The sequence below is a fragment of the Monodon monoceros genome, unplaced genomic scaffold (genome assembly GCF_005190385.1).
Source record: "Monodon monoceros isolate NGI ecotype Baffin Bay Population unplaced genomic scaffold, NGI_Narwhal_1 Super_Scaffold_14, whole genome shotgun sequence".
Taxonomy (NCBI): domain Eukaryota; kingdom Metazoa; phylum Chordata; class Mammalia; order Artiodactyla; family Monodontidae; genus Monodon; species Monodon monoceros.
Genome location: NW_021703770.1, coordinates 58,289,876 through 58,314,549, shown reverse-complemented (window position 1 = coordinate 58,314,549; position 24,674 = coordinate 58,289,876). Strand labels below are relative to the sequence as shown.

Genomic DNA, 24,674 nt, shown 5'->3' with positions numbered 1-24,674 from the left:
TAAGATTCCTCAAAAGGGGATGGAGCTCCAGGAGTCTGAATCTGACAGCAGGGGGTCTGTCCAGCGTCTCCAGCCTCCTACTTTCCTAGTATTTTTATTCTTTTCTACAAACCAACAGCATTAATTTTCAGGGATTTCAGAGCAGCTCCACGACTGCCCTCCCCAGATTTACCAGCCTTCTGGGTCATTGTTCCTGGCGGTAGGATGAGGGTGAGAGGGAAGCGCTTGCCCGTGAAAGAGCCTTGTTTTCAGGTTTTACTGGCAACGGGAGTCATTAGGGAACATCAACACAGAACATCAGATTAACAAGGCTATGAAACTAAAAGAAAGATCTACTCCAGCAAGCCACAAGGACAATCCTGTCCACAGATAATGAGCACTGGCGATATTCACTGCCTTTCAGCGGTTTTTCTTTCTCTTCAGCCTGTGAGTCATCAGATATGCTATTCTTCCCCCCACCTAGCAAAATCTCTGCCTCTGTGACAAATCATGCCTTTGCTTCCCTTTAAAATGTTGCCGAAGACTCAAATTCCTTATGAAATCACTCCAGACCAATTCCACCTGGCATCAGACACGCCCGTTATACCAAGAACCCCTCTTTATTCACGCCGTCTAATTTTCCTCCCTTTTCTCATTACTGGGCATTTCTTTAGGGCCAGTATTGCTATACCTACATGTTCACGCAGACACCATTTATGGGAGGGATGGTTGGGACTTGTTTTGTTTTCTTTCTTTTGTTGGCTTACGCCTTCTACTTCCCTGGAAATATCTTTAAGGTCTTATTACTGGGCACCGAACACAGTGGAGGCCTTGTAACGATTACAAATATAGCAACTGTAATTTAAAGAAAACTTTTAAACAATAAAGTTTAGTGACTGAACTTTAATGCCACACCATTAATGCATTACTGAAGACTCTAAAGCAAAAAAAAAAGGGAAAAACCTTTCAATAAGCTCTTCTTCCCCTTGTTTTCATTTATGGAATTATTGACTGCTCACTTTAGAACCACATTTTAATCATTCCAACGAGTGGAAAGTTATTCTGATTTAGTGAGGAGTAAGAAGAATAGCATAATTTTGAAAAGAGCTTTCACTGTCAAGTTTATCCACTAACATTAAAAAAAAAACCAAAAAACCAAAACCCAAAATATTACTACGATATGTGGCCAAGTAAAAAGTCTTTGGACCTGTTTTATGAACAATTTATTTCTTTTTAATACCTATAAGACTGACCATTCAGACATTTTAATCTTCTTCAAAACTTGTATGGCACGGGGGCAGAGGGCTAACAGTTGACTGAATGTATTACTCTGTGCTATTATTTAACCACTTCTATGAGTACAAGTTACCTCCCACCAGCTCAAAGCTTGTGTGTCCGTGGGCAGAGGGGCACGGGGTCAGGCTCACGCTTCCTCTCCCCCCCCTTCAGGGCTAGTGCAGGTCTAAGTGTGTGAGCATCTAACAATGCCTCTGACTTGATCAACATTGACTGGTATGTCAGGGGTCATTCAAAACCGTTTTGATTTTGGTTCGATGTTCCTCGCTACAAGCCTGCTTCTAACAGTTTACACGGTAGGTCATTTCCCCTTTCAGCCCACCATCTTCTGATTGCAGACAAGTCTATAGTTGGAAGAGTAAAACGTCAGTGGTGTTTCACTGAGTGATTTACTCACGGAGTAGTTTCTGTACGAGGCATCGTTGGTAGAGCTACGTCAAGTCAAGGTTCAAAAACAGGCAAAGGAGCTGAATTCACAGGATGGCAGAGACCCAGACCGGGGCTTTCTGTGACTGCCTGGTCCAGTTTTCCCACTTCCTCACTCCCATTGCATCGGTAAGAAAAAGAGACCTGGAACGATTACTTGCTCAATATGTCAGAAATAAATCACCCATATTCTGGGAATGAACGAAACGTTTTGCTAACCTGATTTAGGGGCATTAGAGTATCAGACACACAACGTCCTAGATCTGCCTCTGCTCCTTACCCACCACTTCCAGTCCATCAATTTCTGCTCGTTTTATCCCTTGCTTCTCTACCACGCCAGCCTTCAACTCGGTCTCTGTCATCTCCACAGACCAGGCCTCCAGTCTTGGTCCCATTTAAATCCATCTCAAAGGCAGATGGTTTCCTGATCAAATTCCTTCAAAGACTCCCCAAGGCCAGCAGTGGAAAACCCAGCTCCCAAACCTTCACCACCTCGTTTCCCACGTATCTCAATGTAGTAAACTTCAGCGCGCCTGAGAGTAACCTGGGAAGTTTGTGAAATGCAGACCTCTGGGCCTCAGCCAAAGAAGAGTTAATTCAGCCCCAGGTGGAGGACCAGGAAATTTTCAGCAGCCCTCGGGGATCTGCCCTCAGGGTGGATGGGGCACGCCTGGGGAGTGCTGCCCTCCAGTCCCACTGCTTGCAGGAACTCACCCCATGCACTTTCACTCCACTCTGGCCTCCCAGGATGTTCCTTTGGTCTGGAGCATCCTTGCCACCGTCTGCTTCCTGCCTAATCTCCACAGCTCAGGCTCAGCCCCACTCCCGTAAGCCCCACGCGCATTTGGTGTTCCTCTTCCTCTAGGCATGCTCACAGGTTTACCTCAGCATTTACGATACTATATTGACAGTATCTGTTTATGTTTGTCTCCTGCACAAGGTTTGTGGCTGTTGAATGAATAATGTCTGTTAAAGGAAACAGTGGCAAATGAAGTATATGACTAAATAATTCTGCTTCCAGACAGATCTTCCTTTAGGAACCGAGAGAGGATGTGGGTTAAAGAAAAAAAAAAAAAAATCCTACCCCAATTCTCAAAATCCCGTGGAGGTTAAAGCCTTGGGCTCCGATGGTTATGCTGCCTGGGATCCTCCCTTGATACGTCATCTACTTGTTTTGTGACCTTTCTATACCTCAGTTTCCTACCTACTCACAGAGTTGCCATGGGGATTAGGTGAGATGACAGATGACAAGCCCACAGCACAGGTCCAGGCACCAGGTAACCACTCAAGACATGTCTGTCTGCACGTGGCTAAAAGGCAGCGCCCCAATTGCTCTCCTCAGAGCAAAAGGGGAAGGGCGCTTGCACTGATGCATGATATACACGGGGGAACCGTTTACAGAGTGCCTACACTGCTTCCATATCTGGAAACACTGCCAAAAAATTCACTACCTGCTAAACAGCTACCTTTGGCGTTTCCGTATCCAAAGGCTGCTAGTGAGATTCCTGCTACCGTCAAAAATCATCTTACAGACTCTAGGCAGAAATCTTAATTTAAATTAAAAAATGTGATTTACATGAAAATAATTTAAGTATTTTAACAGTTTAATATTTTTTAAAGAAAGCACAGTTATCTTCCCTTCCCCATTATAAAATTCTTCTGTACTTTACATTCTTCCGTTACTTTACATTCCTATTGTTAGGGGTGACATTACATATTTGAAGAGACATTTTCTTAAGTTTTCTTAATTTAGTCCGGGCCCGCTGTGCATCTTGAGAGTGGTCACAAGAGACTAACAGGGGTTAGGCAAAGGAAAGGGGCCTGGCAGGGAGGGCCATTCCAGGCAGAGGGAGCTGCTTGTGCAAAGAGCACGGGAAGCGGTCTGCAACAAACCACCCAGGCTGGGTTACGTGCTTCCAGGTGGGCCCCTCCAGCCTGCAGCCCCGCCTCGCTCCCAGCTCCTGTCCTGCTGCACAGGAACCCGCCAGCCTATCTGGTCTTACCAACACGTTTTGTTTCTTATTCATCTCTGTATTCCTAGGGCCTAGTGCCATGTTTGGACAGAGCTGGCACTAAATAAACGTTTGCCAAATGATGTTTCTTTAGCATAATAATTTCTGATAGTGATATTTTGTTCCTGTGCGTTGCCAAGAAAGAAACAGGCCAACAGATCTATCTTGCTCGCTGGGTATGTCCCTTGAGCACAAATCTTAGAAAGCATAATTTCACAAATTCAAGAAGGGACGTTCTGATACCTGAATTGCATTGTCATAAGGCAACAGATTCCCAAGCACTTGATGTGAGAACTGCTTTATTGGTACCTCTTAAAAAACAGCTGTGTCTAGTATCACGTATAGGAATTCCTCTTTCGTGGCAGGGCTCCTAAATGCCACTGTTCCTCAGGGATACTGTCTGAGCTCTTTACATACAGTACACATCTTTCTGAGTTCCAGGCCCACGGCCCCTTTTGTCTTTTGGGCATCTCAAAATTTAAGAAGGCAAAAATCCAGGCTCCCCTGGTGGCGCAGTGGTTGAGAGTCCGCCTGCCGATGCAGGGGACACGGGTCCGTGCCCCGGTCCGGAAAGATCCCACATGCTGCGGAGCGGCTGGGCCCGTGAGCCATGGCCGCTGAGCCTGCGCTCCGCAGCAGGAGAGGCCACAACAGTGAGAGGCCCGCGTACCGCAAAAAACAAAACAAACAAAAATCCAAACTCATCTTCCTCTTTAAACCTGTACCTTCCTCCCTGGTCCCTTGTTTCAATAAACAGGACCAGCATCCTTCTAGTTGCCCAGGCCAGAAACCCGAGTCACTGACTCTTCTGGTTCACCACACCATCAACTAAGTCCTACTGAGTCTGCCTGGGAGGCTCTCGCCCATACATTCACTTCTTCCCCACCTCCACTGCCACTGCTTAGCTCACCCCATGGGCTCTTACCTAGATTACTGGTCAGCCGATTACTACTTAACCTGTCTCCAGTTTTATTGCCTGCCCCCTTCCACTTCCCCATCTCTATACCACCTACAAACAGAGTGATCTTTCTAATACTTGATCATGTAATTCTGCTGCCTGAAACTATCAACAGGTCTCCTCTGTCTTCGGGATAACGCCTGAATTCCTTATAGGTCAGTTGAGCCCCCTGCTTACTTCTCCACTTCATCTCTCAACAACCGCCACCTAGCGCCCTCTTTTCCAGCCATACCAAACATTTTACAGCCTCCCAAATACACGAGTGCCATTGTCCTCTGCACCATCCTCCACCTTCTCCTGGAAAACATCTACCCATCCTTTGGTTCCCAGCTTGCTACCACTTGCAGAATCTCGCCTCCAGCCCCAGCCTATGATTAAGCTCCTCCTGTGTGCTACCTAAACTCACAGGAAGGTGCCTATCATCCAATAGGTAACTGCTTTTTCAATCTGTACCTACCAGATGCTATGACAGAAAGGACTAGGTCCTAATCATAATTTTACATTTACAAAGTATGTAATCGGTGAGTGACTGGAATTAATATTTCACTGAGATAAGAAGCAAACCTTATAAAATGGGCTGTCTTTTCTGGGAATCCAGGCCAGACTATTAACTAACTTGTTAACAGACGACAGATAAGGGCTAAAGGTACCGCACTGTCAGGGCATTTGCATCTTTGCAAGGGAGCCTGTCAGTCCATAGCTCAACTGATTCTGAAATCACTGGGATGAGCCGGAGGGGGTGTGAACAAGTGACTAGGGCTGGTGGAGGGTGGGTGGAGCCCCATCACCTGACACCCCACCATCCTCGCTCTTGAACCCTAAACTTTAACTTCTCAACAAGTTTTGACTAACAGGCTCCCCCTATGAATCTCAGACCTTTCCCCTAATAGATGGAAGTATACGTATGAAACCTTGAAATCCTAATTCCAAAAAGCTCCCTCACCAATGTAAAAAAAAAAAAAAAAATGAAACTGAGAGGGACACTTAGACCAAGCAACTGAGCTCAAAATTTGATTGACTTGATACTGTAAAATTTAGCAAAAAATTTTACCTCATTTAAAAGTTTTTAGACGCTAACGAAAAAATATAACAAAATGATTTGTTAATCTCTGGCACAACGGATCATTTTTAAAATACAAGAAAGTGAATTAAAAATTAATTGTATTGTACTTGGCTTGAACAAGTTTCTTTTGGCACACAGGGAAATCCTAAGAAGATTTGACTTCAAAGAGCTGTACTATTTTCGAGGCAATCTTGATTCCTTACACATTAATTAAATTTCTGATAAAGCAGCTTATTCTGAATTGAGCATATTATACAAATACATGTGAAACACCCACTGAAACAGAAGGGCAAAATTATTAAAAGCTGATTTGGTTGTACTCCCAAGAGGCCATTGGACTAAGGCTGAGTGACTTACATAAATACCTTTGGCATTTGTTGGATCCTGTTCCTAAACACAATGTTCATATTTCATCTATAATAAGAAAAGCATCTCAAAGATTTGCAAGGCACCAGTCTTGCAAGCGTCCAGTTTGGTGTCTTGAGTAAAGTGAGATTGGTAGAGTCAGCTTAATCCATGATGGAAAGTTGTGAGCAGGGTGCCTGGCAGCTGCTGCTCGCAGGCGCCTCCCCGCTAGGTTAGCATGCGCACAGAACCCTGCCCCTGGCCCCAAAGCAGAGCTTCTCCAGGGCAAAGCCGAAGTTCCTATGGAGCACACGGGATGGAGCCTGAACCCAATCACACCTCCGCCTTTCCGGAGAACAGTTTTAGCGGGGTGGTTTCCACTACGTCGAAGCTGTAGTGAAAAGTAGCGGCTGCCTTAATGCTCCACACTGACTACATCAGGAAGGTGTCATATTTCACAGCTAAATGAGATGGAATCTGCCGAAATTTGGACTGTCTGGAGCAAACTCAGATTTCTGCAGTTAAAACCGGGCCAACGTGTGTCCCCCAAGCCTAGGTTATCATCGCCCTGGACTGTTTTTTTGCCTCCAGTCTTCACAGCCGGTTTCCACCAAGCAGGTCTCTGCAGAATTGACTATGACCTCACGTGCCACTCGTGCCACTCCTACCACGTCCGGCATCTTCTCCTCGCCCTCCCTGTTCCAAGCGGAGAGCCACGCCTACACGGTTCAGGGTTTAAAAAGGAATGCTTCTAATGGCCCTAGAGCCTGGATAACTGTGGTTCTCCCATCATGGTGGCCCAAGACTGAGTTTCATTAAATCTGTACTGCTTGGACCTACCTGTTAATCACTAAAACTCAGGCTCACCTCAATGCCTCAGGGTTTCTGAATGGGCCTGGCCCTGGGAGGGCTGGCTGAAGAATTTTTTTAAAGAAATATATTTAGAAACGAGATGGCCTAAGAATGTTTTATAAGGTGCTCATGATACAATGTGTTCCCATTTCATGTGTTAATGACCTGTTAAGCCACGAGGTGATATAACATCAGAGCTGAAGGAGAAGGAAGAGCAGAGCAAGGGCTTTCTCCGTCTTCCCAGTTCGGCCTCTGGACGAGCGTTATAGCCAAGCTCTGCCCCCTGCTTAGGGGCAGGACAGGGCTGATGCCTAGGTTATCTTTGTGGTTTCAGCTGTTCTCTCCACACACCCACAGAATTCTCAGTGACTGCTCCGCCCCTTAAGAAGTCCTGGGCCCCGTGATAGGAAGAAGCATGTCTTTCTTTCAACAGCCTGGAGAAGAAGGTGAGGAAATTAGAGCGGGTGCCTCACTTGCTCCCATGGGAAATGGGCAATCTTTGGTAAAAACGACAAACATGTACTTCAAACTTTGATGTGCAATACAGAAACCACAACACACGTAAAGGGTAATGGTGACCAACACTAATATATCCAAACAATATGAAGATGAAGTCTTTGTTACCCTCCACTGTCTTCAGGATCAGGACCCCAGCCTAGCTTGATAGAAACACACGGGGCCATTTCCTTACTCATTTTCTCTTCAGTCTTAAAAAATGTAATTGCCTGTTGACAATATACTGACTCCACACTGACTGAGGCTGGGAAAGGGGTGAGTCTGGACACACACGTCTGCACACAGGTGGTCAAGCCTAGTGGACTTAACTCCGTTCCTTTGGCTTAGCCCTATGTCCGCTTCCCAAGCCTTCCTTCCCTTCCTGCTTCCATCTTTACCTCCATCTCAGGCTGGCTTCTTGGTCTTCTATCAACCTTCACTTTTGGGAATGGTACTTGTAGGATCGACACGTTTTCTAAAACATTAACTAGATGTAGGGATTTACAGGTTAAAGTCCCATGACACCCACTCTTTCATTCAACCCTTAAAACAACCCTCCTGTGAAGAGAAAGGCAAACGTCAGCCCCCACACACAGAAGCTTTTCCGCACCTCAAGGCCTGAGTGCTTTAACCAAGCCTCTGGAATCTGCTCATAGGCTGGTGAGAGCAGGTGGAAAAGGGCGACAGGCAGCAAAGGCAGATATGGAAGAACACGGGAGACACAACTGAGAAAAAAATAACTGATGCTCTTCTCAGCCATAAATTCCCACATTTTAGGTGATTTGCCCCTCAAATTTCTTTACTTACTTAACAGTCTCTTCATTAAAGTGACTTATGAGGCATTACAAGGAGTCCGCCTTCCTATGAAAAAATCACTTGTGCTAATAGTTGAAAATTAACCAGGGCCCCAGTAGAAGAAACAAAAACATTCATGGAAAAGGTAACCTAAAATTGTTTTTAAAGATGTGATACAGCCACTAATATTACAGAAAAGAAATAAAGATAAAATATAAACTATAATAATATCGATTTTCAAAAGAGAAAGAGAAACCTTTTATCCAACAGAATTTAAGGACCTCAGATTCCCTGCCCTTTACAATAACTCGGCAGATTGAGCTTTTACCTAAAATTGGTGGTAATAAGTTTAATTTGGATCCATAAAGTGCACTGGCTCATGGCTGACTTTGGGCTTTAATAGGTGTGAATGTAGTCAAGTAATCTTGTGAGGGACTGTTCCACTGAATGTTATTATTTGAGCTAAAGAAAAATGACCCCCAAAAAATGGCTGGACAAGAAAACCTTTCAAAAGGAAACAGACAGCTAAATATTCAGCAAACAGATTTTTAAAAAGACAATAAGCTCTTATGTTCTGCCTTATCACAAATTTTGGTGATGTCAACTAAGTAGGATAGGCCAATGTTATTGTAGTTAGTAAAAGTTGACTTCCCGGAAATCTCTTATCGGACACTCACAGGTATCACTGGACCAGCTCATGACGAATGGAATTAACATTTTGGCTTAACTAGAAGCTGTTATTCCCTGGCTATGCTTTAGTTCTGACACTTTAATGATGTTGACCTAATTAGGGAAAAGGGCACCTCTAACACATACTTTTGCATTTTCTGCACTTCCTTGACTACTGCCAGATTACAGGGTGATGAACTGTGAGAGCTAGGTTTCCTGCCTGAGAACTGCGGTTTAAAAATGTCTGGCAAAATGGAATTAGAAACACTGGCAGTGTACGTACCCAAAGTAGTGAGGATGTGATTCACTCATTCATCAAATATTTACTAGAGCTCTTATAAAAGTGTCCTGATCTCAGCTAGCTGCTGGTAATACAAAAGCGAGCCCAGCTGCCTTCGGGGCCTGGCTCTCCAGTCGAAGCTGGAGAAAAAGATATTACACAAACATACTGAAATACAATGACGATTTAGACTAACGGGGGGATTTGGGCTGAGGGGGTGGGGTGAGAGGGGCAGGGGTGGGGAAACCCTCTGTGAAGAAGAGGCTCTATGTCTAAACCAGAGTGGGGAGCAGCCCAAAGGGCTGGCCAGGGGAGCCGGGCCTGGGTACCAGCCAGAGGGAGGGATGAGCAAAGACTCCCCTGAAGGAAAGCTGTAGTGGCTGAGTCATTCTGGGCATAGAGGAAAGGGGGAGAGTGGCATGAAATTGTAATGTACCTTTTTAAAAGAGAAGTATGGGAAATATATTTTTCCTGTAGGGTTAAAAAAAAACCCTGTCATTTTAATATGTAAGTCCAAAACTGGCAAACAGGGAATCCAGTCTCTGGTTCTGCGAACGGACAGAGCAAGCTCACCAGATCCCTTGATGCTGAAGTTCACCACGTGCTATCTGGCTGCTTCCATCCCCCAAGCACAGCAGGGCTGGGCAGGGGACAGCACATTCCCTGTCTAGTGCTGCCGTTACCACCTGAAGTGGCACTAATGGTGGGGGAGAGGTCGGGAGCAGACAGCTCCACCCCACTCGTCAGCCTGACCCACCACTGACACTTCACAGTGGTCCTGGGGGATTCCCAGCCCATCACCCGACTAGCTGCAGTGAGGCTGGCCACAGAGTTAGTAAGGGTCACTATCCCACTCCTCTCTATCCTCCCTTCTTAGTTTTCTTTCTTCTAATCTGATAACAACGAAGCAAGTATAAACAAATACCTGTGGTTCTCAGATGCTTTAGGCCAGAGCTCTCCCATCCTTTTCAACACACCTCTTCCACCCTTTAGCATAACTACTCCTTCTAAGGCCCAGATTCTACAAAGCTCTTCCTCTGTCTACACCCCTCCCTAAATTATCTATTCGTTTCCATGGAAGTGTGGTTCTCAAAGGGTCACTTAAATGCCTCAACCAAATGCCTCACCTTAAAATCCCTCCTTAAAATATTTTTCTCAAGGAACAGTCATTTGAACATCTGTCTTAAGGAATTATTGGAGACAAGAGTTAGCGGAGTAAAAAATGACCAAATGAGAAAAATGACTGAAATGACAGGGACAGTGGGGTGACCTTGGGCAGAGCCTCAGTCTCTGCCTCTGAAAATGAGGAGCTTGAAATGTTCAGAGTTGCTCCCCTTTCTCTTGCACATTTCTTAAAAAACAAGGTGGAGACATTTTCTCAATCCCATGTGATGATTTTTACTCTCTGGGCCAAGACAAGAGGAGAACAAAATATTTTAAAAAAATCTTATTAACATAAAATCATATAAACTTTTGGAATTAGAACAGACACCTAAAGAAAGGTTATAGGAGTCGGCAAATTATTAGCATCCCTTAAAGTTTTAACTCTTTTTTAAAAATTTTTATAAAGTTTTAACTCTTTGAGTGCTAGCCAAACTTTTAACTCTTCGAGTGCTAGCCAAGCTAGCTAGGAAACTTTCAGTAACTACTGATTCTACTGCATTATTTCTACCATCTACTACCTCTTCTCTGTCATCCTCATATTCCCTGATCTATAAGAATTAAACAGGGGTCCATAATAAGCCTTCAGAAATAAGCCTCCTGTGTTTACTGGGAAGATACACCACTCCGTCTGCAATGAAGTAAAGGAAAGATCCACAGATCTACCATGTTTTCCTGAATCTTTGGGCCGAAGATGGCTGGTTCCATGTCTCCTGATTTCCCTGAGGAGACATCTTCACAGACGGTAATTATTTTCCCTCAAAGCTAGGCTTTGTTTCCAGATAAAATAAGGTGATGGTACAAAAGCAGATCCAGGGCTTCCCTGGTGGCGCAGTGGTTGAGAGTCCGCCTGCCGATGCAGGGGACGCGGGTTCGTGCCCCGGTCCGGGAAGATCCCACATGCCGTGGAGCGGCTGGGCCCGTGAGCCATGGCCGCTGAGCCTGCGCGTCCGGAGCCTGTGCTCCGCAATGGGACAGGCCACAACAGTGAGAGGCCCGCGTACAGCAAAAAAAAAAAAAAAAAAAGCGGATCCATTTCCCTGGGATTTCAGAAACAAACTAAGATCTCTGTAGCATAAAAAATAACAGTGATACAATAATAACACTATCAGGGAGGCAATCTGAAGTGGTCAATAACCATTAACAGATCATCTCCCTTTGTTGCTAATGTTGAACTAGTGATTTCAACAGTGGCCGCTGCCAGGAGTCTTACTTTCTAGTTCTTATTCTGCCATCACTGGGGCAGGGGAAGGGGAAGAGTGTCTTTATGTTCTTAAACTTTTGATATTTTTAAAAGCAAAACCCATTAGATTAAAACCATTAATAAAAGCAAAAACCATTAATAACAACTGCTAGAAGGGTCAGGAAGGACTGAGCAAGTTGCAAAACTCTGTATCTGAAGTAGTCATTAAAGCAAGGAATCTGGAAAGACACTAAACCAGTGAAAGTGAAATATAAAAGGTTAATCGGGCGTTAAGAATTTTTTTTGCCTATCATGTCATCAAAACAGTGTTTTTTTCCTTGTGGTAAGAACACTTAACATGAGATCTACCCTGTTAAAACGTTAAGCACACACTACAGTATCGTTAACCACAGGTACAATGTTGTAGAGAGCTCTAGAACGATTCAACTTGCTTAACTGCAGCTTTATACCTTGGAACAGCAACTTCCAATTTCTCCCTCCCTTCAGGCCCTGGCAACCACCATTTTACTGTTTCTATGCGTTCGACCATTACAGATCTCGCCTATAAGTGGAATCATGCAATATATTTGTCCTCTGACTGGCTTACATCACTAAGCATAATGAACTGAGCATTTTGTAAGCAGCTAAGTGAAATCTTTATGAAGGCGTTAACTAGCTATAAGTACAAGCTCTTAAGCTAAATGTCTGTTAATTATAAACTATTATAACACACTACTCCCAAACTACATAATACCACCCCAAAAGACTTTCGACAGAGAGACTGTACCTAGAACTTGGATAAGAGTTTTACGATACCGGTAAAATCAGAGATCTTTGCATCACAGCTTTTCGTTATGTAGGTTCCTCCAATTTAATCATAAAAGTCAATAATTAAAGCAAGCATGAGAAAGGTATTTGCTAGAATGTCCCGCATAGGTTTATCTTCCACCTGCCAAGACTGAATTACCTCTAGTATTATCACTAGGTGAAAACAAAAGGGAAGAATTCAAGAACACATTTCAAATTAGAGACTAGGGCCTAACGAAAAGTATATCAATTCGCTCTAAAAGTTATCAGAGGGCCATGGAAGCTGGCAAGGTTAGATGTGCCAAGTATCCCATCTACAAGCAAAGTAAAAAGCAAGTAGATGCAATGCCTGGTGATCAGAGAAAACCATGATCTACAATAAAAGATGCTCAGCAGATAGGAGAGACTGTTCTTGAAAGTTTGCGCCAATTAACGAGCAATATTAACTTTAAAATTGTGTTAGTTTGGGATAAACATGGAAATCTCGAACACTTTAATATCATATATATCTAAAAATAATACAAACACCAAGACCGCCTCCACTTTCCAATTAGCGTTTCAGACACTCAGAAGTAAACAGCAGCCATAAAATAGGGGCATTTAAAAAAAAAAGAATTTCAGGGCTTCCCTGGTGGCACAGTGGTTGGGAACCTGCCTGCCAATGCAGGGGACACAGGTTCGAGCCCTGGTCTGGGAAGATCCCACATGCCGCGGAGCAACTAGGCCCGTGAGCCACAACTACTGAGCCTGCGCGTCTGGAACCTGTGCTCCGCAACAAGAGAGGCCGTGATAGTGAGAGGCCCGCGCACCACGATGAAGAGCGGCCCCCGCTTGCCACAACTGGAGAAAGCCCTCGCACAGAAACGAAGACCCAGCACAGCCATAAATAAATTAATTAAAAAAAAAAAAAAGAATTTCAGAGGTCTAGAAGTATTAAGTTGAACAATATGAAATCGCCATTTTTTGTACATCGAAAAGTTTGAACATCAGAATTTTCACATGGTTCCACCAAAGAAAAGGGAGGGCTCATTAATTTAATGGTAAGAATAAAAACCTGAAGACATGCTAAGAGTTCGTGGTTTCACAAGGAGGTTTACTTCAATGCGAGGATAGTACTGAAGCAGGACAAGGGTTTTTAATATTCTACGATAAACGTTATGTCTCAAATCACAGGAAACTAGGGCCAGTCAGTACCTGCTCAAATGAGCCTAAGAATAAAATTTTCCACGTATAACCGTCCCACTTTCTTTTTTGACTAACATATGACATCCAACCCTAGTAAAATTCTATTCCCAGTCGGTTTCTCCATGCCCTGGTTGGATGCCTGAACCTGGCTATCATGGGTAGAACTTCAGGGGCGTGCCCACATATACCTCACTTCTCAATCTACTATTCACCACTGTGTCCTACTCACTCCAGCCCTCCTCTGCCGCTCTTTCTTTTAACCTTGGCACACTGACAGTCCCATCTGTCTTTGTCAGGCTCTCCCCACCCCCTTCCTTTCAATATACCAGTGATCTAGTCTTTCTTGCATAGAATGGGGGGATTCCGCTGAGCCTCGGTCACTCTGCCTTTCCCATGTAGGTAAGCTTTGCTGTTCAAAGAATGTCTGCTGGATTCTGTCATGTAGCTTTACATTTCTGCCTTATCTGAATCCTGGTGAGTTTCTCAAAACCAATCTCACCTATAAGGCATCAATAAACAGAATTTGAATGTTATAAATTAGGACAGTTTTCTAAGGCGGAGTTGTACACACCTCCAACTTTAATATTAGAATAAAGGGACTCACCTACACTAGGTGGGTTTCCATGTGGATGGTATTTTCTTTGCAGCACACAAAAGCACTGTGCTCCCTCTGGAAGTATTTCAGGGGTACTTTTCTTTCTTAAAAAAAGTAACTTTCTGGACTCTGGGAAATGTACACAGGCTCTGAGTCAACTCCATCACGTTCAGTATTAGGGAAGTAATTTATATGAGGAAGGGAACCGCAATATGCCTTCGACATTTTTTGAGGGTGGAAAGTTTCAGAAGAGTGCAGGTACGTTTCTGACTCATTCTATTGGGCTTAATCATTTTCCACCTTTGATTCCGGCAGTTGTAGAACCTATTTGGTGATGTCACCAAAGGACTGACAAACATATTATTTGATATTCCACTGCTGCGAAGGACCCGGGCAGAACCACCCATCCTGTGCGTACATACCTTGAATTTGCTATTTCCACTTTGGTTCTCGCCATGGCGGCTGCCCTTTGCGCGCCTTCGATCGCTCTGTCCACCTTCTCCCTAGTTTTTGTATTTCTTATTGGTATAAGCTGCTTCCTTATTCCACGGACCAGAATATTATTTTTGTATTTTCCCTCTTCCTTAGAGCCGTCGGGAAACACGGTGCAGCCATACCCGTGCCTCTTGTTATTTGCCCACTCGCCTTCATACTTCATGCCGTTGGAGCGCTCGCTGATGCCGAAGCCGGTGCGCTTGTCATTCTTCCACTCGCCCATGTAGGTTTCCGTGGTGGTGGCGTCCACGTGGTCTTCCACCGGGCAGAAATCACAATCTACGTCGCCGAAGCTGATGGTGGAGTTGGCGTCGCTGGAGCTGATTCGGCTCATGGCCGCGTCGCTGCGGACCGAGCTGCGCTTGCTGGAGATGGAGGACTTGGATTCGGACTTGCGCAGTTTCATGCTTCCCAAGAGGGAGCCGCGGCGGAAGAGGCCGCCCTTCTTCTTGCCCGCGAGCTCGGCGTCTGCATGGAAGTTGAGCACGAAGCCCCCGCGGCTGCCGGCCGGGCTGTCGGCGGCTGCCGCGGCGTCGTGGAGCACGCTGCCGTTGCTCTGCTCGCTGCGCAGCGAGGCCAGCGACGTGCGCAGCGGCGAGCGGATCACCGTGGCCATGCCGTAGGGCACGCTCTGGCGCACGCCGTAGCCGTGTCGCATGCCGCCGGCCCACTGGCCCTGGTAGGTACCTTCGAGAGACCGCAAGAGAGCACAGCGTAAGTCTGGGGCCGAGGGGGCGCTGGTGCCTGCGAGGGCGGGGCGTGCACGGCTAGAGCCCTGCGCGCAGGCCCGGCGGCCCAAGGTGCAATCCCGCACATTGCCAAGTCAACTCTTAGGGATGCTTTTAAAATTCCATTTGTGAATCCCGTCCCTGAGATGTTGTGCCTAGACCTTTTCTGTAATTGTATGTAGGCTTTTTGTATACAGCTGTGGTGGCTAAAAAGCGTGCACTGTTTACCTTTGGGAAAACTGAGATAAGGCCAGAGGAAAACTTCCACACTTAGCATTACGGAATTCATCTCAGGGCAAAGGCGTGCTCGACAGTGTCCACTAAAACTTTGTTGACACCAGATCACTTTTTCAATGAATATTATGCCTTCTCAGGAAAAGGATAATCTCTAATCGAAAGCATTTGTTTTCAGTAAGTTTTTCTATTAAATAAATTAGCAGAGACGTTTAAAAATTAATCTGGAGCAGCTTTTTAAATAACCTTAGGAGGAACTGAATGTTAAGATTAGGGAACTTAGAATTTTCTCTTCTACATCAAGTTCATTTCCTTTTAATTAAAGGAAAATTTTAAATTAAAATATCCCCCAAAAGAAGCTATGTAGAAATTTTAAGATGTAATTACTTCTTTATTATTCCTAACTCACAATATCACATAACACCAATCATGATAACAGTCTGTCTTGACTTCTTTCAGTTTCTGATTATACCGAGCTACCTTGCCATTTTATATTGCCGTGAAAAGATTTCTATTGCATGGCATAGTTATTTTTAAAATACCGAGAAGTGCTGCTTATAGTTTTATATCATCGTGTTAACAAGGGCTGATTATTGCACTTAAAAGTTAAAGCCATAATGGCTCCAAAGTCAAAAGTTTTGACTAATTTCAAGACTACCATCGCTTTCTGTTCATTCTGATATATTTTTGGTATATAAATAGACAGTAGCAGGGAGACAATGAAATATGAAGTGGGTCTGGTACTGTGAATGTCATATTCTGGGTAGGTCTTAACATCTTAACCTGACACCTAAGAACTTCTGAGGAGGTGGGCATAAACCCCAAAGGATAAGACAGTCAAATAGAACATTTCAGATCAAGAAGCTTTCTACTGAATATTAGCCATCTCCAAACAGGGAAGGAAACTGAATTATTGCCTTAATAATTATTTCTTTAACAAGGAAGGAAATTGAATTATTAGGAAATTGCAACTTACTTTCCCTTTTCCTGATAGATAAAATTTTAAGTTCTAAGATAAAAGTTATACAACCTGACTTACACGCACTAAAACTACCTTATTTTTTAAAATACTTTGTTTAAATAAGCAAGGAATGCTATAATTGTATCCTTCTACATAATGACAAGTTAATTTTGCTAGAACAACTTCCAACATACTGTTTGATATCAAGAAGTATTTACACTTTTAAAATGCAACCATACTGTCTTAGGAATTCCTAACACTGAAGGGAAATTAACAGCTAGTTTCCTTAAACTGCTATCTCCAAAAAGTATTTAGAATTTCCAACGACGTATTGCTTGAAAACTCTAAGTGGTTTAAGGCAACAGCAATAATTAGAAATTTAGGTTGTTGCTTAACTGTCCAGTTGAGAAGCAGAACAATGGCATTGGCTATATTCCCATCCTATTCTGTTGAGGAACAGTATATGGAAGAATTCCTCCACAGAATTGCTAGAAACCAATTTACAGTCAAAGTGTTAGTGGCTCATCTGAAATTTAAAACAGGTTTAGTTTAGTCAATGAACCTAGCAAAAAAAAAGGGCCTCTAGTTCTTTAATGAAGCAGGTGGTTTCCACCTGCTCCCTGCTGCTCAAATAAAGTTCTAATTAGTTCCTCGCAATCCCTTAAATATAGACCATGGGTTTGAAGTTATGTTCTATGATTCTGTATCTGGGAGCTGATTTTCTAGATATGGCCATTTTCACTAAATAAGCTTGTAGTGGAAGGCATCCAGTTCAGAAAGAATTCCAGTCAAATTTAGACTTTATTATGCCAAACTTAAATCTACATGCTGTGAATGGGTATGTGCATGTGCAAGTATGCATATAATTAACAAAACAATGTGTCTTCCTAGATATTTTCAATAGCTTCACGACAGGTGAAAAAAGGAACCACAGCAGGATCAGAATTTGCACCAAATATTCTGGGCACCTAGACTTGGATTTCATGAGCATGGTACTAATTTATTCTTAATATTCAGGGGGTTTCTATTTCAGTAACACTTCACACACAAATCACTAATAAAATAAACCGAGTGATACTTGTCAATGGAATTATGGCTTCCTTCCTCTAGTTTAATGCCACCACAAAATACATGGAATCAGATTTTCCCTAGGTCTGAAAGGGTAGCTAGGGATGGACTTGTGGTGCAGAGGCAAAAAGTAAAAATAGGGGAAGTGATATGTCCTGTTTTGGCCAAAATCTTTGTATGAAATAAGTTGTAGCAATACACTTCAATTTAGACCCCCATTTTATGATTCAGGACTTTCTAATTAACTGATTGGCATACGAAAGAAAAACACAGGGTAGGAATTCAATAGTGATTTTTAAGAGTTTTTTCTCCCCTTCCTAATTGGTAGCATATTAGATTTGTTTTTGGTAGAAAAAGAGAACCACAGTCCTACAGTGATGCCAAATTTTGAGGTTTTTAAAAAATTCTTTTAAAAGTTAGTTTTAAAACAAGATGCTGATTATCTACACTCATCCTAGACACTTATTTGAGCTTCCACAACACATACATAGAGGACCTTTACTGTGCTACATATATATATTGATTGCTAGGTATAGTGAATACTCTAAACCAAGAGATTTTGTTTAATGAGTAGTAACTTTGAAAGAAGACATTTATTTTTAGCCTTCCAAATACTGTGGTAAAAGAACTATCCATGGCCTTCTTGAAAGGTTATAAAATAATGCACACATTTGAAAGATAAGTTTTGTATTCCAACTTTCGAGCATGGAATTTAGTTATATTGTAGACCCGGGGCCTCCAATAAAATCCAGTCACAAGCTAACATGTTTGTAAGGCTGTCAACCTAAGGCACTCTATGCCCATTCAGAACATTTAAGGGCCCTAATTACTGTGGAACTTGAAACTCATGCAGCCCATATACAAGTATTAGAGTAAGTTCCCCCCCCTTTAATCCATGAGAACCATATCCTTCATTTATACTGTAGGATGAAAAGATGTCCTTTTTAGCAAATCCTACCATTCTGCCGTTTTGCATTTGAAACACGGCCCAACTGTTCTGAGTAAGTGAAGTGTACAAATTGTATAAGCTTTTATATAAGCAGTGGCCTGACTGGGGTTGCCGTGGGCTGGAGAAACTTTTAACTGGATCCCTTTAATATCCTCCAACTCTGAGCTGCAGAATTCTGAAATGTGACCTTGCTTCCTACAACCCTCTTCAACTAACTGATTATGTTTAGTATAAGAAAATGTATTTTGCCGAAGCATAAGACATGCATGCTTCTCAGTTTATTACAAAAGGAAATTCATCAGATTTTGATACCTGTTTCAATAATATGTTTCCTGGTTGGGGGAAAAAAAAAGGGGAACTCTGCCCTCTTATATAGAAAATTTCTTTTGCAAATATTGTTTAAATATTAAAACAAGGTGAATTTTTGCTCACAGCCAGCATACCATTTCGGTCATACACCTTAGTGCAAACCGGCGATTTCATACTGCCATTCTCAGGAGTAAAGTAGCTGTTAACTTAGCAACTATACCTTTCAATTGTATTTTTTAAAACGTAGACTCCATTGTTCATTTCTAAAGTGTTTTCCTCATAATTTGTCCAGCTATCTGCAGCTCAACAATGAGTACCTTCTTTTGATGGAAAACCAATACTTCAAGAAACCGAATGAAAAACAGAAAGAAACCCCCACATCCTCCGAATTCCACCTGCATCAGGTGGCCTCTCCACTCGCATAACTAGGATGTTTCCAAAAGCACCTCAGATAAGGAACAATTCCCCAACATCCTAGTTAATGGGGTTCTGGCTTCTATCTTTAGGCTACTAGAGGACCAGAAGCGAAATACGACTCCACGTGAAACCAATCCCAGGAGCGGTCCGCAGCGACCGCCAGCCTCACAAGCCCAGGGCGTTCGCTCTAACTCCACAGGAGTGGTGATTTCAAACCCGCCCGGGAGAGGGAGGGATCAGGAACGTAATGTGACGGGCTCAAGTGACAGCGTCCCCTCTCCAGCCCAACCCTCCCGGGCGCGCTCCCTCCCGGTGGCAGCGCGGCGCCGGCCAGGTATATTCACGCCTTGCTCCCCAGGGTGTGCACACACCGCCCGCTCCAAGAACCGGGTCAGATCCAACCCTTGCGCACCAGTCGCGTCCCACTGCACCCTCCCGGGAAGAGCGGGCGCGGGAAGAGGGTGGGAGGCTTCCCCAGGTGTTTTGGCGGGTTTCCGGACACGTGCACCTCGCGTCCTCCCCGCTTCCCCGCAGTCTGGGCAAAGCCCACCGCACTAGCTCGCGGAGCAGCCGAGCCGCCAGCGACGCCGCTCACCTCCGTCCCCGTAGGTCTCCACGCCGTACCCGTCCTGCAGCCCGTTACTCCAGGTACCCTCGTAGCGAGCGGGGGTGCACAGGCTCTGCCGAACCCCGTAGCGCCCCTTGAAGCCATGTGACCACTCCCCCCGGTACATCCACTTGCCCTTCGTCTCCACCCCCAGCCCGTGCCGCTTGCCCTGCGCCCAGTAGCCCTGGTAGGTGTTGCCGCTGGGCCAGGTGTAGCCTCCGACCACCTCGAAGCCGTGCGACCAGGAGCCCGAGTACTCGCCCTGGCCCTTGGGCCCCGTGCAGATGCCATGCCCGTGCGCCTTGCCCTCCTCCCAGCCGCCGCAGTAGGTGCCGCCATCGTCGAAGTCGAACCTTCCGCCCGTCATTCGGGGGGCAGCCCCGGCGCGCTCCCCGCGGGGGCACGGACGCGGGCAGAGCTGGGCACGGCAGGGTGTAGCTCGGGGGTGGAGGCCCGGCGGGCGAGCTCACGACAGCGCCCCGGGCAGCTCGCGCCGCCGCTCGGCTCCAGTCCGACGCCGCCCCCGTCCTCCCCTCTTCTCTCGCCGCCGCTGCCGCCGCCGCCGCCGCCACAGCCGCCTTCCTCCTCCTCCTCCTCCTTCGCCGCCGCCGCCGCCCTGGCCAGCGCCGCGCGCGAGAGGACAGCCCGGGCTCCGGAGCGGACCTTCAGCTGCTCCCACCCGCCCACGTGAGCCGGGCGCCGCCCCGCGCCCGCCCCTCTTCCCCTCCCCGGGCGGCGAGGCCCGGCCCCGCGGCGCTCCCGCACCGCCCCCCCCCCGGGCCCTGCCCCCAGCCCCGGGAGCCGCCGCTTCCCCGGCGGGCGGGCTGGGTCGGGACCGGCCGGCGCGCTTGTGTTCTCGCAGCGGGATGCGGGTGGGAGAGCGATTGTGCCCAGGGCCGCGCGCGAGTCCCCGCCTGCCTGGAGGAGGAGGCGAGGCCGCGTGTGTGGAGGCAGCTCGCGGGCGGCGGAAGCCCAGGTGTTTGTGTTTGGGGTTTATCAATGTGGTGACGCGCCCATAAGTGCGGCCACGTGTGTGTTGAGGGAAAACTCATATGCGTGTTTGTCTGCATGGGGTTCGTAGTTGCATTTTTTCGGCCTTCCAATTTGTGTACTGTTTGTCATGCTCAGCTGTCACCGTGAATTAACATCCCCCAGATACATGTATGCATGTGAGATAAGTCTGCCACAGCCTAGATATAATTGTGCAGAATGTTCTTTTACACCTACCCATTTCAAAGCACATGTGTTTGCATTTATTTAATGAATATACAGGGGGAGAGCAATGCAGTTTGAAAAAGCACAGAATAAACTGGTGAGTTTTTTTGTTTGTAATAATGAAGAGGGTGTTTTTAACCTGTCTTTGCAGGGATATAGGGTATTTGCTTCTACCTCAGAGCCTGCTCCCTCTAATGCCTCATTTATTCTTCTAACAACCCTAGAAATTCTTCAGCCCGGAGCTGTGTACCCAAAGGGCAGACGGCTCAGTCTGTGTATGTTGTATAAGTGTCTGGAATGTACACCTGGTACCTCTCCACTGGCATCCACAGTTTAAGAAAGTAAATAGAAGCTTTCAAGAAGGAATATTGTAAGTAAAACACTGCTCTAAACTTACAAAGAGTCCCTGACCTACAAAACTGGAGACAGGTGTCAGCTGATCTACTTTCCAGCTGCAACACTGCTTTGTTGAATTCACTTTCGACAACTCTTTTAAACTTTTAAACCTCTATTTCACCATCTTCCAAATGGGAATGACAAGATTTACCTTTCACTTTCAATGTTAGATAATAACTGAATATACTGTCGGTGCAGTGTAAAGTCAAACATCAGAGATTCGTTAATAGGCAGGTTGCTAAGTCAGTATTGCCTCTGGGGAAAGCAGGCACTGGTTTCAACCTCACCCTTAAAATACCCATGGGAGATACTTCTCTGTGGTTCATAGCCAGGGGTCTTGGGTTAGCCTCTCAAGGACACTGCTTTGCAGAGCATTCATGGTATTCCTTAGGCTGAGAGGCTTTTGGATGACATAGTAAGCACCAGAGGCTGCCAAAAGTTCTCTCACTAGGTTTTGATAATCAGATAAAAATATAAGGACAGGTGTCAGGGAAGGCAGCGGGGAAAACGGAGACTAAACTGCACAGAAAAGGAACTGAAACTGACCTTGATTGTCTCTAGCTCAGGACTGGAGCTGGCCTTTCCTGCTTATCTGGCTGAAATACTGAAAGAAAAATCTCAGTTTACACAGAACCAAATCACCAAAGAGAATTAGAAACCCTTATCCATGGCGCTGCCTGCGGAGTTGCCAGGAATAGTGCTTACCCTAGTGGCCTGAAATAATTATGCACCTTGCTCAGCATCTTGTCCTGGGCTGGGGATTGATTTAGGCCACTGGGAAAACGAAGGCCCAGGATTTTGCAGCTGAGCCATAATTCCATTTTTCTGGATCAGGAGCTAGTGTAGACAGTCACATTGCCATCTGTTTGGGGGTTCTTTTTGATAGCGAAACTGTGTGATTGCTCAGGCCAACATATTTTTTTCTCATTTTGAACTGGATTTCTTCATAGAGTAACTTTTGTTTCTTTGCCTTTTTATTTTCGACCCACCCATGTGTGTTAGGATCTACATATATGAACATTTAAGGGCTAAACTTGTGTTTGCAAGCATGGTGGAAACATTTAATGCTTTTTTACTTTTCCTAATTAGCTCTCAGGCAAATAATGGACTTTCTGAAATACACAGCACAGAGTAAGTAAGTTTCTGGATCTATAATGGATGTGTAGTCCATCCATGGTAGATGGACAAAGGGCGTCGGTGCACACACATCTGGGAAGAGTATGGAGATCTGGGGACAGTAAAAGATATGCCCATTTATCCCTTAATCTTTTCCTCTTGCTATCCCTAATAGATGTCTTCCTTGGAAGGACCCTTCATTAAAAGAAAGAATCCACCACCAGGTGTCTGCTATTACATTTCAATTAATCAGTCCTAACTCGACTCTGCCACCGACTCTCTTCACGGGGGAAAATTAGTATTGAATTTTTGGTAGTTTTTGGCAAAAAGTCATACATACAAAGCATACAACCCATGCTTCCATTTACCTGCTGTCATCCCGGTGGAATGTTTCCCCAGTCTGACTGATATGTTCATTAACGTCAGTGTTCAGGTTCAATGGCAACAGTTGGAGAAGACAAGGGAACAAGAACAGGAAGAGGAAGAGGTGCTGAGGACGGTGGCACAGCACGTAGGAGGTAGTGGAATAACGCTGCAGTTTACTAGATGGGGTTAGTAATGTCCTCATTTTCCCTCTCACTCTGAACCTTTGCCCTGGATAAGGGGGGAGTTGAATTTAGCTTTAAGAGGAGATTAGTAAGAAGAGAATATGAATGTTGGTTTGACAGGTGGGGTGCGGGAGGCCATTAAAGCCCAGGGGCCAGCAGCCACGCTAGCGCTTGGGTTTTCTCCACTGTTCAAAACACGGCCTTGTAGATTTCCATTCTAGAAAATTTTGTAAGAAAAAGTAAGCCATTTGAGTGTGAATGTCTAGTAACAACATGTTGGTGAGGATGTTTTGCTTAGAATTTTATCTTTTTTTAGTAGAAGATGTGTTTAAAATTTTATTCGTGATTTCATTTTATTTACATATTAGAATTAGTTACTGAGAATTTTTAATAAAACTACAAATGACAGAAAGCTAATCTGGAGGTGTGTGCTGTCCGAAGTGTGCTTATTGATTCAAAGTGTGTACAAAAGCAAGTAGAATTTAAATTACTTGATTTATTATATACGTCAAAATGAGTTTTACTACTATTATATATGGGACGGATAAACAACAAAGTCCTACTGTATAGCACAGGGAACTATATCAATAGCCCATGATAAACCATAATGGAAAAGAATATGAAAAAGAATATATATGTATAACTGAATCACTTTGCTGTACAGCAAAAATTGACACAAATTGTAAATCAACTATACTTCAGTAAAATTTCAAAAAGAGTATTATTAGCATATTTGTGATAAAAGATTCATAAAAATTTTAAAAACTTGCCCACAATAAATAAAAAAGTTAAGAAATATGTTCATAAGCTTTGCAGATACCATGAAGTCAGAAGAGGAAGTGACTTACGAAATTAATGATCTTCACAACTTTGAAGGAAATTACGGTATGCCAGATTATGTGATAAGTTCTTTACGTGCATTAATTCATTCAAATCTCATAATAACCCACGTGAGTAGTACTAGTGTTATAACCATTTTACAGAAGAAGAAAATAAGCTTTAAAACAGTTATGTGCCCAAGATCATTCGAGGTAGAAATGGTTGAGCTGGAATTTAAACCAAGGCTGTCTGATTCTCTTAATTACCACTCTTTATTAGAGTGAGGGTGAGAACTTCCAAATGGAGGAAGGAAGCAGGCTGGGTGGAGAGCAAGAAGGGGTGGTGAAGATGACTTTTATTTATCTTTTAGAATAGCTGCCCAGGTGACGGTGATGCTACTGGCTAGAATTAAAGAAATGGAGGAAGAAGAGTAAATTATAGAGGTTGGGAAGATAGGTTCATATAGGAAAAGATGATCCAGAAGTATATCTCAGAGATGTTCAGTAGGCAGTTGGGTGCTTCCCTGGTGGCACAGCAGTTGAGAGTCCACCTGCCAATGCAGGGGACATGGGTTCGTGCCCCGGTCCGGGAGGATCCCACATGCCGCGGAGCGGCTGGGCCCATGAGCCATGGCCGCTGAGCCTGCGCGTCCGGAGCCTGTGCTACGCAACGGGAGAGGCCACAACAGTGAGAGGCCCGCGTACCGCAAAA

The 24,674-nt window shown here is 44.7% G+C and overlaps 1 protein-coding gene across 4 annotated transcripts in view; it reads right to left on the bottom strand.

The window, feature by feature from the left end:
• The window catches only part of JPH1 (junctophilin 1), a 79,580-nt gene extending 59,072 nt beyond the window's left edge, over positions 1-20,508 (bottom strand). For 3 of the 4 annotated variants that reach the window (XM_029223017.1, XM_029223016.1, XM_029223018.1), the window contains exons 1-2: positions 19,858-20,304; positions 14,524-15,283 (exon numbers count right to left, since the gene is read on the bottom strand). In XM_029223017.1, the coding sequence (XP_029078850.1) occupies positions 14,524-15,283; positions 19,858-20,236 (1,139 nt within the window). In that variant the 5' untranslated portion in view covers positions 20,237-20,304. Of the gene's footprint in view, positions 1-14,523; positions 15,284-19,857 lie in introns of all 4 variants that reach the window. The other variant, XM_029223015.1, reaches the window with a different exon arrangement.
• Between the last annotated feature and the right edge of the window lie 4,166 nt (positions 20,509-24,674).